Source organism: Pseudopipra pipra, chromosome 1 (genome assembly GCF_036250125.1).
Source record: "Pseudopipra pipra isolate bDixPip1 chromosome 1, bDixPip1.hap1, whole genome shotgun sequence".
Classification (NCBI taxonomy): domain Eukaryota; kingdom Metazoa; phylum Chordata; class Aves; order Passeriformes; family Pipridae; genus Pseudopipra; species Pseudopipra pipra.
In genome coordinates, this window is record NC_087549.1 from 123458508 (window position 1) to 123475616 (window position 17109).

Sequence of the window (17109 nt, forward strand, 5' to 3'; positions counted from 1 at the left end):
AGCTAAATGCTGAGGGTCTGTGAGTCATCTTATTTTTGGCCAGAGCCAACTCCAGTTTCAGTGTGTGTATGCTTGTTTCTTTATACCATGACTTTTTCCCTCCTGAGTTAGTCATTGTTATCTCTTGGCACGGATAGAGGGATTAAAAACATCAGCAAGCATGAGGCATGCTAAAAACATGCAAACAAACTTCCCATCTAATCTTCCAAACCCCAGAGTGTTCCCATTCCTATTCCTTTGTTGTTCATGAACCCATCTGATCTTTTGATCTTATCCTGATGGAGGGAGCAGGGAGGTGAATTGCAAGGCAAGGGTTTACTGACCAGGAATAGTATCCTAGAGGCCCTCTTCACCTAACTTCTACTGCTGTGTCCAGTGTCCACAATAAACATTGTGGCATTGCACAGAGAAAAAGCAGCAAACAGATTAGATAGAGGTAAAAACCCTCTTGTTTTAATATTTTTTGGAAGCTTTGCTTTTTGAAGAAGTTTCTGTGTATCTCCATACCAAAAAAGGTTTGTAAACTCCATTTAATTTTGCTACAGTTATTTTTGGTGGTTGAGAAGTGACCAAATAGATAGATACCCTGTAGGCTTAGGCTGGTTTGGATGAAGCTGGCAAAGCCCTTGTGGCTTTTGGTAGTGGTTCCACTGAGACAAGGACTGGTTTGAGGACACCTCTAAAAAGCTGGTGTGGGAAAGGATGGAGCAGTGAGCACGGTGATTGGGGTGAGTATCAACTGGTTCTTGAAGATAGTGTATCTCAGAATGAAGGTCTCTTACTGGAAGTGATGGTTTGCCATCAGTTTGCTCTGGTACCAGAGTTTAACCCATGGCTCGGGTGTCCTTGCTGCAGAGCTATCAAGGTGGACAGCCTTTTGAGATTGTCATGGTGAAGGGGTTGGAAGAGTCTGAACAGATACTACCTACTTTGGTAGGGCATCCAGGCTGCCCCAGGCTTCTTTAGTGAATTGATGAGAGCAAACTGAGTGTCCAAGCAGACTAAGATGTCACTGACATCTTGCTTTTTGTTAGTGTTCGTGGAAACACAGGTAGACCACCTCTGCTAGTCTTTGACATATCAGTCACTGTAGTGAGGAATAATGTCATAAATTAATCTTTTGGATAATTTTATTTCCCTGATTCAGTCTAAATTCTCTAACAAATCAGTGTTTTCCATGGGCACGTTGCTTGAACCGGCTTTTCAACACAGCAGTTCCCCATGTCTTCCACCTCCTACTTTGCATAGGTCAAAAAACATTTGCTGACTTAAAATGATATTTATTAATGACTTTTAAATCTGAGTAGGCTGGTAACCAGGATACAGTGGGCAAGTGGAAGGAGGATAACAGTGTACTGAAGGGATTGATGCTGCAACCATTGGCTATGATGGAGAATATTAAAGAATAAGAAAGTTAATTCTCTTTGCCCCTAGACCTGAAAAAATGCTGTCAGTCTTTACCGCTGTCCTTTTATTCCCATGGCACAAAGCACTCCTTCAAGGATCTTGGGGCTATCTCAATATCTTCTCAAGAGTATTGAGAAGACTCAGTATGGTGAAGAAGAACATGGTGTGTGGTAGGTCAGGGAAGATGCAGCTTCAAGTGGCACACAGAATGCGTGAGCTGCTCCTTCATCTGGTAATCGGAAGCTCCTCAAATGTACTGTTTCATAGCACTGGCTGCCAGGCCTGGCTGTCCTCAGGTGGTGGAAATGTGACCCGGTAGAAAGGCAGTGATGTGTGAGTCCTTTCCTCTGATTATACTACGACATCAGCAGACTGTTCTGCTGGCTCTTTGATTGCTTTGTTCAGGATACATTCAGCTGTACTTTGGCTGTGAGTAATGCAGAGGCTATTCTACTTTTCTTTTGTATGCCCCAGTTCACACAGCTGATAAGCACACTTACGTTCACATTGTGCATTTCTGCTTCTCTCTTACATGTTCTAGTGAGTATTTCTTTAAAAATAGTTATAGTGCCACTGGTGCTGTCTTCAGTGAGGGATGAGGTACACTCCTGGGTTGTTATCTCAGATTCTGCAGGTACAGGCTGTGGATACTGCCTCATGTATGTTTTGAAACAGCCTTAAAAAGGTCATCCACAACTTTCAAGCCAAAAGACTTCTGTTTCAAAATGAAAGTTTATAATCAGTTGTGTAGGAAGGCTGCTTAACAGAATTTCCCCAGACTTCAAGAACTACAGTTAAGCTTTAGCATGACCTTCTGATACGTATTTTTCTGGACTATGTCTGGTGGATGTCTGGCCTGTTCCATGGAGAGAGATGTAACCCCTAAACAGTTCCTCTGGAGGAGTAATTTTCTTTACAGTACCTGATATACAGAGATCTTGTTGAAATCTTAGAGAATTCAATGTCTTTGTCAAGAGACACATCTTACACAGACATATATGTTCAACTTCATAACATACAATTCACCTCAGATCCCTGCACTGCTATGGACTTCTTTTTTCCACTGCACAAATGTTTTTCATGCAAATTTAGACTCTAGCTTTTTTTTTTTTTCTTTTACATATGACTTTGAATATGGGAATAAGATTGACTAGGATATAGACATCATATGGTTGGACTTCTGTTGGGATGAAAAACTAGATAATAGTTGCAAAAAGAAATGCAATTAAAGGTTAATTAATTCAGATAATGTAATCAGATGTAAAAAGCAGAAAAAGTTTCTAATCCTTTGACTCAAATTATGAGGTTGGGGTTTTTTTTTTCTGTTAATGGAGTGGTATCTTTCTTGTAAAGGCAAAAATGTGCCTTTTAAGTTGTTAAAAGTCTTCATAACACGTGTAAGAAATGAAATAAAGGGATAGGAACTTTATGCTTTAAATGCCAGGTCTACTTTTGCTGGAGGGAAATTAATGACATTGTGGGGGATAAGAGACTGGTGTGGAACAAATTGAAGTAAGATTTATTTGTTTGTTTATTTGTTTAGTTAGTTAGGCTGCCTAAAATAGTTTCTTCATATGTACTTTCTCCATGAAAGGTTTAGTGCAACACAGTTTAATACATCCTTTTTCTATGAATTTGAGTGGGGTTATCATCTCAGAGGGTGTTAGTCTTGGAGTAGTATCTTGTCAAATTTTGTGGCTTTTTGCTTAAACTTCATTTTATTGAACATCTGAACATATTCTAAACCTGAGGAGAGGTGCAGGGATCACCTCTGAAGGCCCATGCTGTCTTGAAAATAAATGATGATTGTGGAGAACCCTAATAATGGCAGGTTCTATTAATGAAATTTTCAAAAATCTCTTGTTGGACCAAGGCTTCTCCCTTCAAAACTGGAGATAAAAATGAGAAAATTCCCTGGTACCTGCTGGAAAATCTCAAGAGATAAAGAATGTAATTTATATTATTTGGTTTTGATTTTACCATACTAAGTAAAATTTGTATATGTTAGCTACCTGGCACTCGAGCAATTTTACTGTGTCAAAAAAAATTTACAAGACACTCTTCTCTGTCTTACACATGTATCTTCTGATTCTGTAAGTTCTCAGTCTAGTGAAAGCTAAATTTGCCTAAGCTGCTTTAAGTGGTTGTTCATATATGCTAGACTCTTCTTCAATTTCTAATCCTATTCCATATCTAATGATTATTGCACACTAATTCCCATGTTACTCTGTGTGCTAAGCAGTCAGGATTGAATTATAGGTGTGCAGTGGTTTCCAGTACACCAGCACAGACTTTTGAACTGCCTTGTTTTTCAGGTCTCTCCCCTTCTCAGAGATAACAAACCTCCCTTTGGATGTGGAGTGCACTTGAATTTTCATTTGTTCCTGCTTCAATGACCAGACTAAGGGCTTGCAAGCACAAAAAAGATGTTATCAGAGTTAGTTCCATCCCAGCCTTCAGACAGTTTGAAGGTGCTGGTAACTGAGCTCCAAGTAGTGCTGAGGTTCTGCTGAGAGCAGGTGAGGAGTTCCTGGATCTTCAATTGCTTATGTAATCCAAGTGAAAACTTCTTCTTTCTTTGCATATTGAGTGCTTTTTAGCTCTGTATAGCGAGGCCTTGATTGCTTCATGAAACTAGGATAGTTAAGCTCTAATAGTTTTTTTACAGAAAAGTAAATTACAACTGTTCTTCTGGAAGTGGTTAAGAACTCCCACTCTCCAGTCCATAGTAGATTGGCACTGGCTTGTGCCAAGAGCTACTGTCAGTGAAATTAATATTGTTCCCAAGAGGTCACATAACAGAGTGCTGCCAGTACAAACTACAGCACTGCAGATTCTCAAACTGTTAAGGCTGTAATGCAAACTCCTTTAACCAGAGCCTGTTCACCCACCCTGGAGGCCACTCCTGCTCTCTGAAAACCTCGAAAGCAAGAAAAGCAGAAGTCTGCAGTTTTAATAAATCTCAAGATTTATTCCATTTTAAACGTCCTGTAGGTATGCCTTCAGGCTACTCTGGGTATATGGCAGAGAGCTTGTGTGCTTCTAGCCCCTAGCTGAGAGCAGATCTTTACCAGTTGGTCTCAAAGTGCTTTAAAAGAGTGGTCATGATCATTCCCGTTGCATGGGAAGAGAAACGACTTGCTGAAGGTTGGACCACGCCATGTTCAGGAATAAAACTGAGGTACACTGAACAGTTTGGTGCTTTTCCCTGTAGGTCACTTGGTCTCTGCAAAATCAGAAAATCAGTTTCTCAGAAACAAAGAGGAAAGAATTTCAGTGTCTTGTGCCAGAAGGGAATAACCGTGCTTTAATACTAGGAATAAGATTTGGTAAATTACTGGGTGACCTACCTTTTCTGCAGGCAGTTGTGAATGTGGCACTCACTGGGAGCAGGGGCATTAAATAACAGGCATATTAAAAACATACCTTGTAAAGCAATCCATGGACTGTTTGTATGCTGCCTATTAAAAAAAGGTTGTCAGAAATATAGGCATTTTTCAAATACTAAACTAAATTGATGCTATTTACTGTGACATATTTTCATAAATCATAATCAAAGCACTGAATTTTAACTTTGTCTTTTTTGTACTTGAACATTAAATATACTGTATTTATTGAAAACTATACAACTGGTTCTTTAACTTCAAATTGCTTCTGAATTAATTAAGATTTTCATGCATTTTCTTATTCAATAATATATGCACTCCATATTGACATTTTTAGCTATTTGTCAGCATTGTTCACAGCAGATTTGCTGAATATTTGCTAATATTTGAGGGGATTTTCCTGCATCTGTGTTCACTGAAATATCTGCAGCAGTACTGGATATTTTTTTCCCTTCTGCTGCTTGTTAGGATTCTTGTGGCAGAGATGAGCATCCTTACAGCTGACTTATGGGGGCAGTTCACAAGAAGGCCCTTGAGCCTGTACTGGGGAAAACTGAGTACCTTACCAATACCAATGCTGGTTTTTGCCTGACACCAGAGAGGGAACATTTGAACTTACATCTGTGTAAGTTGATGGGTGGTTCGTAGTGATGGGTGGTTCGTAGTGACAGGTGAGATGAATCACTTAATTGATTGTCTGCTTTAAAATTTTTAATATATTTAATCTCTGACAAATGTGGATTGCTGAAGGCCAAGGTCTGGCACCATTATCTGCAGTAATGTTGACAGCTCAGGTACATCAAGTCATCAGCAATCTACACCTGGCACACTGGGTAATGTGATGGGGAAAAGTTTTGGTGGAAAGCTAACATGAAATGTGTGATTTTAAAAGCCTTTTTTAAAACACAAGATGCATCTAGTAAAGTGCTTCTGGTTGCCCTGAAGCTTCACAGACTTTGTCTTTCATGCCCAATGCCACTGATTGGAGAAGCAGAATTAAATTTTGTCTAGGAGTGATGGAGCCAGAGGGAATTACAGAATGCTTTGGCTTCTGAGGGACCTTTAGGATATTGTTTGATCGATCTCCTGGTCTGTGCAGGGCAAACTTCAAAGCCAGAGCAATTGTGCAGAATCTTATCTGGTGAAGTTGTGAAAAGTCCAGGAAGAAGATTTTATGGCCTGAGCATTTATTCTTGTGTGTGACACACAATTTCCTAATGAAATTTCTTTTTACTAATGCATGCTTTTGAGTCAGGCTGCCTGGCTTTCAGAATGCCTTTGCCAAGTTGATGTGCTATGCTGCTTCTTTTTTTTTTAATTTGGAAATGAGAAGGTATTTTGCTGGCAACACAAGAAATATGACAACAGAGGTACTTTGAAAAGCTTTTAAGTATGCAGACAATCTGTGTTTTCCTACTCCTGATCTCTCTTTTAACTGTTTTGTTGATGTCTTCATTTAGATTTAGCTGAAAAGAAATGGTAACCTGTCACTGGGAACATCTTTTTAATTCTAGTGTGAAATGTTCAGTATGCATTCCTTTGAAAGCTCCAAATAATGTACTTTTAAATTCGAACTTGCATTATTAGAAATATTGTTACATAAAATTTTAATAATGACTTAGAAACCCATCTGCTCTTATGTACTGCCCTTCAGATCAAAACCAAACCACATGCTGATGGCCAGGGACAAAATGATAGATTGCAAAGACCATCTACTGTATTTATTAGGTGCTGAGTTTTAAAGAGAAATAAGTACAGCAGTATTGCTAAATGTTTATGGTGACAGTCTGTACAGTGCCTATTTTGTACTGAAAAAAAGAGAGAATACTACTTTCCTATGAAATGTTGCTGGCAACCAGGAACAGTAAAATGCACTGGGAAGCTTTTAAGGTGGCATTAGGAAAGGTATGGCTGAAATGGCAAACTAGAGCACAAATGCTGCAATAAAGTTTGGTTAATGAAGGAACATGAACAGACAATTAAGTGTACTCTGCATATTTTAATGTTATATAAAGCATGATAAAAAGCAGTAAAATTTGGATTCTTCCTTTTTTCCATATTTAATGAACTCTCATTGCAAACATTGTATTAGCATATAAGTTAAAAATGTCCATTATCTTTTTATAAGACAGAGAAGAGAAAACTTATTTAAACTCTTTTTCTATATTGTAAATTATGTCTGTAGCCCGTGTAGTCTACATTTGATCTATGGAGTTAAATGAGATGGGAATCCTGTTGCACTTAATGTGAACATGGAGTTGAAGTTCCCCATTACTGACACCACTGAATTTTGTATTGTCATTTTTTGTGAGCACAGTTAACTTACTTTTATGTTGACAGAGCAGAGACACTGCTCTGTCAACATAAAAAGGATTTATTAGGCATGTTTTATGCCATCATTCCTTAGATAGTTTTAATTCAGCACAAACAAGTGCTTCCTCTGAGCACAGCTGTTCCTTCCTGCCTCCCTCCACGTCCCACTGCTTTTGCCTGTGCCCCTGCTGCTCGCCTTGCCGGATTGTGTTTGCGTGGCTCCCCGCTGACCTGGAGGAGGGAAATAATCTGGGTTAAAATTAATCGTTATTAAATGAGTCTTTCAGCTTGGTTCAGGACATGGACATATGTGGAAGCACAAAGGAGAAGAGCGGTGGGAATGGGAAGTTGAATCAGGAGGTGTAGGGAGGATATGACCTGCTTGTCAGCAGCCTGATTTTATGGTACTTTAATCTGATCGTGGGAACTCATCATTAGCAGGAGGGTGGCCGTCTTCTTCTTTTAGTAATGCAAAGTTTCTAACCAAAGCATCCCCCTCTGCCAGTTTACCACTCTTCCCTTTCTCTCAATTTGAGTAGGTGTCAGGATGCTGTAGCTTTATTTGAGACACCAGATACACACAGAGGAGGTTTGGGGCTGTGTTGGTGCCTTCCTGAAGCTAGATTTATCCTGGGCTTTTCTCCATGGTAGGATGGAGGGAGATGGAGGAGAGACACCAGCCAGCCCTACCATATTGTCTTCTGTGATATTCTTTTCTATTAACTTTTTTTGGGCACTGCAAATAAATTTTGCTCTTGGACACTAAATTATGCTAGGCTGTTGAGACTTTGAAAGTGGCTGGTTTGTGCCAGATTAACTAAAAAAGAGTTTTATTTGTAGCATAAACCCATTCAGCCATATTTAGTTTGCTAGGTACTGGAAAATAGAGAAATGCTTCTAAATGCATAGCTTTCCTGACCGTTGCTGTCTCAGAAATAAGTCTTTAAACATAAAGAGCACTGCTTGTCCGTATAAAAAGCATCCATTTTCTTCTCACATGCCTTTTTTGGGGGAGGGAAGTGAGAATGAACCATGAGTTGTTGATTTCCCCTTTGTGAAATAAGTTATTTTGTAAGTTCTTTTTATACAGAAAACAGATGAGAATATACTTCTTGGTTTTCTTTTATTAATGACCCATTTGGGTTTCTCCAGAGAGCTTTGCAAACTCATCTGGGAACCCTACATTGCAAGCTCTGCTGAATACAGATTTCTCTTTTTACAGCTTTTTGACCTTTTTATGCTACACATAAGTATATGAAGTTTAAGATGATCAGGAGAAGGTCTTTCCTTTATAAAGAAGATCCTTTATAAAGGGTTTTATATTTAATCTTAAATAGATATTAATGGAGAGGACTTTTCCATTGGTTGTTCTTCATTACCCGTGAATTCTGACGGTGGGTTTCCTAAGGAGCAGTGGGGGAAGGTTGTTTGTTATGAATATTGTTTGGCAAAAAGTCAGGCGTATTCTATGGTTTCATATGAATTATATCTGCTGAAATTCATCTAGTTTCCCAACCAACTCTGCTTGCTGTGCCTTAGCAACAAGAAAAAAAATCTGTTGCCACGTGGAAACGGATTGGGGATTCATGACAACACTCCCTATATCCAGCCACCCTCAAACAATGGTAGCGTTTCATCTACTAAACGCAACACCCATGTCTTATTTCTGCTTAGAACACCTATAATTTAGACAGTAGCAAGTGATGTCAAATACAAAAAATTAGAGGGTGGCAAAGTGATAAGTCATATTGTTCAGTAATTTTTTTCCCTTCCCCCACTCCTTGCCTGGCATGAGTAAGCACTGGGAATAAAGAGCGTTTACTCCTGCAGAAATTGCTGCCTTCTTGTGTTGCAGGTTGTGGAGGGTGTGCCAGGCAGGTACAGCCCAGCTTTGTTTCAGGATTCATGTTCAGATCAGGGATGAAGTGGAAACTCCCTAATTATTATAGCTGCTTGCTTTGAGCAACTCCAGCAAATCTCTTTGATGAAAAAAACCCACAGAATTCTATCAGTTGTAACAGTTGCAGTGGTTTCTGTTGCTGTTATGGCATTATCATTGTCATGGTTCATAATAAGAGAAAGAAATCTGGTTAGGACAAAAATAATTACTTTTTGATTTGTGTGTGGAGTGGGAGAGAAGTGAGGGAAATTAAACAAAAACCTCTGGTGGCTTTTTAAATTTTTCCTGAGCCACTGTATTGTTAAAACCAAATGATCAGTAAAGATAGAAAAGCATAAACAGATGATTGTTTTTGAAGGTGAATTTGGATTCAGCTTTGTTTGTGATCTTTTTCCATACGCTCTTGTGGTTGGAATGTGAGAAGTTTCCAACATGAATACTTGTGAAAGTGTATTTTAGGCTTGGATGCTAAATGCTTGCTGGATATGTGTCTGAATATATGATTTCCTTTGTGGTCACATTAGCCAATTTAGGATTCAGGTGTTGAGTAGTTGCAAAAATCCCCCTGCCAGGGAATAGAAATGATCTCATTACCAGGTAGTCTGTGCTACACCATGTGCATTTCAAAATGAGATTTTTTTATTTAAGCTATTTATATTTAGGAAATAAAAGCACAGAAGCATTTGCTTAATTTTAGGTATATTGAGTAATCCAATTTGGAATGCACAAGTGTTACACTGAATTCTTTAGGGACGCAGTGATAGTTCCCCGAAACTATGGATGATTATTTTCTTATATTTGTATATAACAAAAATGTTCCTAGAACTGCTTAACACTGTGGAGTTGATCATGGGCATGTTCGTAAATTAAGTCCTGATCAAACAGGCAAATATCGATGAGTACGTTGTAACTGAAAACAGGTAAAGTTTGATTGCACACTGCAAACTCCTAAGCACAGACTATTGTGCTCGTATTTTAGAAACACAACCAGTTAAAAACCTAGATATTTGAAAAACATGGAGTGGAAGTTTGAACACTTTGTTAGGGAAGAAGATCCATAATTCTGCCTTTTCTTATTTCTTTTAGTTTTAATGTAAATCCCACTCTAGAAGATTTCTGTCAAAGTTTTTTTTTCTTGCTAACTGCACATGAATATCAGAAGCTCTGAGAAGAAAGGCAAAACATTTCCGTTCCATATTTGAAATTATTATTTTCATGCAATTTCTGCAGCCTCTTTTGAGGTGTTACAGCATGACTTCTAGTGTAGACAGGTTGCTGGCTGCTACCACCATACTAAATCCCAGCTGAGGAAAGCACTTGAACTGGAACTCCAAGCACTCTTGCTTTCTTTCTTTCTGAGCATCATGGCGATTAAATTGCTAGCAGATGTATGGAGCATTGCTGATGCTACTGTGACTGCAGTGCTGGCAGTGGCAGAAATATCAGCAGTTGTTGGAACAGCTTGGGCAAGAGGCAAAGCACAAGCAACTTGTAGGCAAATCATTCTCTCGATTTGAGATGAGGCCAAAGCAAAATCCCTGCTTAAAAATGAGTAGAAAATTTAAATGTATCTCTATAAGGTATGACTGAAAACATACTCTGTAGTACCATTAGCCCTTGAATAGAACATTAAGCAGGCTGTAGTAAATACACAGGGAGTTGCTATAGTGGAGCCGGTTCAGTACTCTCCTGAGTAAAGAACTAAGTCAGCATCTTACAGTAAGATAGGACTTGTTCTTTCCAGTGGAAACCAAAATGTGCTTAATTAGTATGTACACTTTACTTGTTGTGTAGTATGTCTTGGGGGCATTGCTTTCCAAACCTTTCAAAAATCATTTTATGCTCACAAATCAGAATATTATCATCAATACCTTTGCATGTTTAGCTTTAAGTAATGTCAGAATTTCTTGTTTAAAAATAACTATCCAGTTGAAGCAATACTAATTTAAACTCATATATAGACCTTGCATAGTAGTATCAGTCATTGATACTGTGCTTTTAGCAATCTAGCTAGAATATTTGATTCTTTGGCTGATAATTCCATTGTCATATGGAGTGTAAAGAAGTATTTCCTTCTGGTTGTTTTAATTTCTTGCTGGTCATTTTATTTTAATCCTCCCATTCTTTTCACACCATTTCTTACTCCATGTGCTTACCACAGTAAACACCTCTATAATTTTTCCCAATTTCAGGCTAAATTCTGTGGTGTGTTCAGATTTGGATCCTAGCAGTCCTATCCCAAAACCTTCTCCTGGGCATCCTGTCCCAACTGTCCTCTCCTGCCACATATAAGTCGTGTTCCCAACCTAGAACAATGCCATCCCTGTGCCACGTTCATAGTTCAGGCTTCTGATTGTCCAGTCCAAAGCATCAGCTCTCTGCTTCTTTCTTCCTGCATCCCTAGCAGGGAAGCTGAAGCCACTTATGCACAGCTACTCATGTATGATGGGACAGCCCTTCTGGAGGACACCAGGTGCTCTGGATCTCCTCCACATATGATCTTGTCCCAGGACCACACGTGCTGCCACATCCCCATCCTCTCCCTGACACAGTTTGGCAAAGCTTCTCCTCAAGTTCGTGAAGAGGCACAGGGGGATGCCAGGGTGGCTGCAGCTAGAAAGCAACACTTGGCATGGGCAGTAATAACTGTTCCAAGGTAGTTTTTATGAGAGATGTTTGCTTGATGACTAATTAATTTGCTTTAAAAGCACAGTTTGGCTCGTTTTTAGTTATTTGCAAATGTATTTTGAATCACCGTGTGTGTCAAAATAATTTGGGAGGAGCAGCCTATATTTGCTAGATACGTTCAGGGAGGAATGGTGCTTCTCCCACACAGCCACCCAAAGGCTGGGGTTTTCAAAAAAGCCTGGACCCCTAATCCACTACCTCTTCCTCTCTCTTAGAGGGGACTGTCCGGTTTGTCATCAGCAGCCAAAGTAAAGTCTAATGAACAGAGGTGAACTAAATATTTATTGAGGCATGTTAAAAAAAAAAAAAAAAAGGAAAAGAAACAGGTCTCTATCATGGTAGCTAGGATGTAAACTCGTAAATTCGCTATCAATTTCAGCCTAACTGCAGTGAGTGTTTCAACATTACACAGGCTGCACTAGTATCAACAGGAAAGATAATTTTTTCTATTCCAGAAAGCCACTTCCACTTTTGTTTTATTTTCTTGTAATTAGCTTCTATTTTCTTATGTTTGTAGAAACTTTGGGTGTTTGAGTTCCTGCATGACAGGCTAAATGTACTTGACCTTGCTTCCACTGGGCATACACCTTCGCTTTTGCCTTATTTACTAGGGAAGATTCCTGTTCAGCCAAGCCAGCCTTCTGCCTTGCCCGCTTGATTTCTGACATTTGGGAATTGCCTGCTCTTAGGAGTTGACGTTTGAAAAGTGACCAGCACTGATGGGCACTGGCACCTGCAAAAACATTTTCCCAAGGGACCTTACTTAGTAATTCCCTGAGCAGCCTGAAGTCTGCTCTCCTCATGTGCAGAGTTGAGGTTTTGCTGGCACTTTTCCTCCTGTCAGCAGAGATTTTAAACTCAATGGCTTCGTGGTCACTGTGGCCAAAATGGCCATCAATCTCTGCTTCACTCAGGAGATCCATTCTGTTGACATGCAGCAGATCAAGGAGAGCATTTTTCTGAGTCGACTCCCTTACGACCTTTTCCATAAAGTTGTCATCCAAGTTTTTTAGGAATCTTCTGGCCTGGGTTGTATCTGCTGTGTGATGCTCCCAGTTAATTTCTGGCAAGTTGGAGTTCCCCATAAGGACAAGGGCAGTTGAATTGGAGGTGTCCCTTAGTTCCTCAGAGAATAATTTGTCAGTGTCATTGTCTTGGCTGTGAGGTCTGTAGCAGACTCCCATGATGACATCTGCATTATTTGTTTGCCCCTTCATTCTTACTCAGAGACTCTCAACTGCATCATTGCCAACTGTGAGCTCCATACATTCCAACCCTTCTATTATATACAGTGCCGCCTCTCTGTCTCTTCTTCCCTGCCTGTCCCTCCAGAAGACCCTGTAGCCATCCAGCAGGGCGCTCCAGTCACAGGACTCATCCCAATAGGTTTCACGTATGCCAATGATGTCAAATCTCTGGGAGTGGGCCCAAGCTTTGAGTTCCTCTTGTTTGTTCCTCATACTGTGTGCGTTGGTATAGAAACATTTCAGGTGTGGTACATTGTAGTCATTACCTCGTCTGAAATGTTTTGCACAAGTCCAGGTAGGTAGCATCAGTCACTCTTCCCTTATCCATCACTATTATAACCCTGTTGTAGAAGGCAACCAAATTTGTCCTTTTTGCTGAGTTTCATCTGATACTGTCATGTAACTTCACACTGCAGTAGCAGTATTTTCCCCAGCTGAGGCTCAGCTGTCCTCTGTTAGTGCCAGTCTGGGAAAGGAGCAGGAAGGGGGGAAATCGATGTATCGGCTTTGACTGTGCTGCTGCAGGGAGTGAGGCTTGTTGAATGAAAGACTTGGACAGAAACCAAGTGAAGTGGTGGTATGTCGGGCTGCTGCAGAACCAAGGTGTTAATGACATGCCGGCTAGGAAAAGTAAGTGGGATCTGAGGCAATGTTGCACACTTACAGGGTCTTTGTTGGTTATGGGAGAGGGGAATTAAGCTTGTTTGTTGTAATATTTCCGTATGGAGCTACTGTTCTGCGTGGAACTACACTACGCATTTGGGATGAGCATGGAAGGGTAAACAGCGTTAGATGCTTCTGTGTTCCTTGTCCCTTCCCTTTCTAAAAATATAGTAACAAAAATACAGGGGGAAAAAAGCAGATGGTGCTACTGAAATATGGATTCTGTAATTCTTACAAGGTGTGAAGGATGAGGGCTTTTTTATGATTGCAATATACCAAGTGAGAATTGGATCCTTCTCAAAGTGAGGAATTAATTATACTGCTTACGAGTTGGAATAATGTGAGGGAGCACTGCATGATCTTCCGATTGTGATGCCAGTGCACCTGCATAACATCTTCTGTTCAGCTTCCAGGTTTATTTTAGGCAATGTTTATTTATGTCATATGTGGCTCATAGTAACATAGAAGTTGCAAGTAAGCATCAGCATAGACAATACCTTGTCTTTTAACAGTGACAGTGAGTATCGTTGTGAGTAAAGGTTGGGTGACCTGAAGATGTTTGTCCTCTCTCTGCCTTCCAGAGTTCTGGTTCACTGTTAATTTTATAACTTTAAATCCTAATCTTTATTGATCAGTGGTAAGGTTTTGGCATTTGCATTTTCCTCCTCTGAAGACTTATTTATCACTTTCTGTCTCCTCAAATATGAATCCTCTCTAATTTCATTGAGTGATTTTTTTATTCTCATGTAATGTAAAGCAGAGCACAGAAACCCTGTCTTTGTCTTTTCTCTGTGTAATTTTGATATTTTGTATAATTGCATTATGTCTCTTGTAATCTCTCCTTTGTAAGGTAGACACAGTCTTTTCTGTCTCTTCTCACATTAAAATTTATCCAAATCCTTTATTATTCCTACTGCTAATATTGTCTGAATCCCTTCTAATATTGGAGTGTTCATTTTTTGAGATGCTGTTACCAGTGCAACATGTGGCACGTCAGAGATAACGCTGATCTACACTAGTTATCTCCCTGCTGATCACCATTTTATTCATCATTTATCCTAATTTCTTTAAACTACAGTTAAGAATTTAATTTAGAAGAGTGGTCTTCCTTGAGAAGTGTTCTGTGACCCTGAGGTGTCTTTACTGAATTGATAAAGTTTTCCTTAAGAGGATGTGTAATTACATTTTCTCCCTCTAGTACGTGCTGATTTCGATGTTGAGCTCATCATGATACTGTCTTTTCACCCAGCATTTTCCAGGTTTATCTTGAGATTCTTCACTGTCATTTCTGGTCTTTCCTGACCCAAATAATTATGTGTTGTCTACAGACTTTGCCACTTCATTGCTCATCTTTTCCAGATCAAGAATAAATGTAACAAACAACACAGGATAGAGTTTACCAAACCTTTTTCCCGATGTGAAAAAAAATATTATTTGGAGATGTCAGTTAGACTACTCAGATGATTTGATAAATTCTTTTTTATTTAGATTTCAATAGCTAAAAGAGTAGATTGCTGCTACTTTTTTTTTTTTTCTATGCAAAATCCAGAACAAAACTAAAGGTCTACCAAATTATCTTACAGACCCTGTCCAGAAGAATTTCAAATCCCTATTTGGAAACTCCTTCAAATAAGGTACTTTTCAAGCTTCTTTTTAATTCCGTTTCATCAAACAACATATTAGGAATGTTTTTGCTTTGGTTCAACCTCTTAATCATAGCTTTGAAGACACTTGTAAATGTGACCTGCAGTTAAATCCAGTTAAGAAGTTGTCATTTTGTGTGTGTGTTTATACGAATCACTTCTTTCTGTTACTGAGTTTGCAAACTGAATTGTTGTGAATTCCAATGTGCACTTGCTTCTCAGTCATTTAAATGATTGCCACTGTTTAGCTTAGTTTTACAATATTTAAGAACTTTGTTTTTGCGTGTCACAAAACTTTACTTTCTCAGGACTATTTTATATGCCTTGAAAGATTCCTAAACATGGGAAACAAACAAACAAAAAAAGAAACCAGATAACATTGTTTTCCTTTCAGTTTAGTTATTTGTGTTACTAATGTGTTTGTTGGAATGTGAGGAAACATCACAATAAAAGCCCAAGGTAGATTCATCAGTAAGGAGTGGTATGCAGAGTACAGGTGGAACACAGTTTTATAGAAGATCAAGTTGGGTTCTGTTTTGATAGGCACATGTGCAGCCTTGAGGTGTAAGGTAGACATCAGGTGTGAGGAAGTAAAAAGCGTGTCCATTCTGAAAGACCACATCCTCCTGGCAATGCATGGATGAACTGATCTGTAGCTATCATAGATTCTGAACAAAAAGAAAAGTCTATGAAATGCTCTTTCTTGTATTAAATTATTTAGCTCAAATACATATGATATTATGGGTTTTTTAAACTGTATTTGTGTGATTTTGCAATGGTTAATATATTAGTCACTTTGCTTTGCTAGAATAATGTGTTTTCATTTTAACTTGTCTATTTTTCAAAGGTAAAGCTGGCGGATAGTAAAACCTCTGCTTTTCTAAGGCAGCAAATCTAAAAGCAGCCCAGCTCATGGGGGCATCTGCAACCTGTGATACAGTTGGGCATGGCAGAGGTTGGGGTGCGTTTCCTGTGAGGGTTTGACTGCTTGCTTGTCACTTAGGTGGGGAGAAGGTGTCGCTCAGAGGGAGGGAGCGGACAGTGGCAAGGCAATTTGCTAGAGCGGGAATAAATCCCTGTTTGTCACAGTTTTCAATTTCTCTTTTCATTCAGATTTATGGAGAAAGTTCTTCCTGTGCTGGGAGAGCTCTCAGGAATATTTTTACCCTACAAGCATCTGACCTGATTAAAGACAGGGTGTACCTTACTGGCATTTGCAGGTAACTCAAAATCATTTCTTTAAATCAACTTTATGGGTTTTATTTGCATTTATCTATGACCTGATTTGACAAGAGAGTAAATTCTTCTCTGAGTGTGAGATTTTGTGTATCTCACAAAGAATTAAAAACATTTTCTCTAAAAAAATTCTTTAAAATCTCATGTGTCTTAATATCTCTTCTTATGTTACAGTGTTAGCTGTCAGAAATCAATTAATTAATTGAATTAATTATGCATTAATTAAATTGCTTATGATTTCATATACAATAGTGTTTGTCAGTTATTTTGTTGAAAAGAAAGACTTAATTTCAGCCCTGGTCTAGAGTTATAAAAGAGATTAACTGGATTCCTAAGATTTAGTGACAGGGTGATTTTGGCATGTAATTTATGGAATATTTTTGTAATGAAGTGATTTTCCATTTGTGTTGCATTATAGCATAAATGCTTCCTCCTTTTTTAAGTTATACCAAAATGTGCATCTCTCTATTATAGCAGTGTTCATTCATAACTGTATTTAAGAAAAATCCACTACTTTTAAAAAAATTTATTTAAATATCTACGTTTACTAATAATGTGAAAGATTAAGTACATTCTATAGCAGCACTCAAGGTCTTACATGTATTGTGTAGCTATATTGCTTATGC

At 38.8% G+C, this 17109-nt stretch overlaps 1 protein-coding gene across 1 annotated transcript in view; it reads left to right on the top strand.

Annotated features, from left to right (window-relative positions):
* RAPGEF5 (Rap guanine nucleotide exchange factor 5) overlaps window positions 1–17109 on the top strand; it is a 160428-nt gene that overhangs the window by 13960 nt on the left and 129359 nt on the right. The window contains exons 2-3 of the mRNA XM_064675282.1: window positions 15188–15238; window positions 16361–16467. Of these exons, the coding sequence (XP_064531352.1) occupies window positions 15188–15238; window positions 16361–16467 (158 nt within the window). The remainder of the gene's footprint in view (window positions 1–15187; window positions 15239–16360; window positions 16468–17109) is intronic.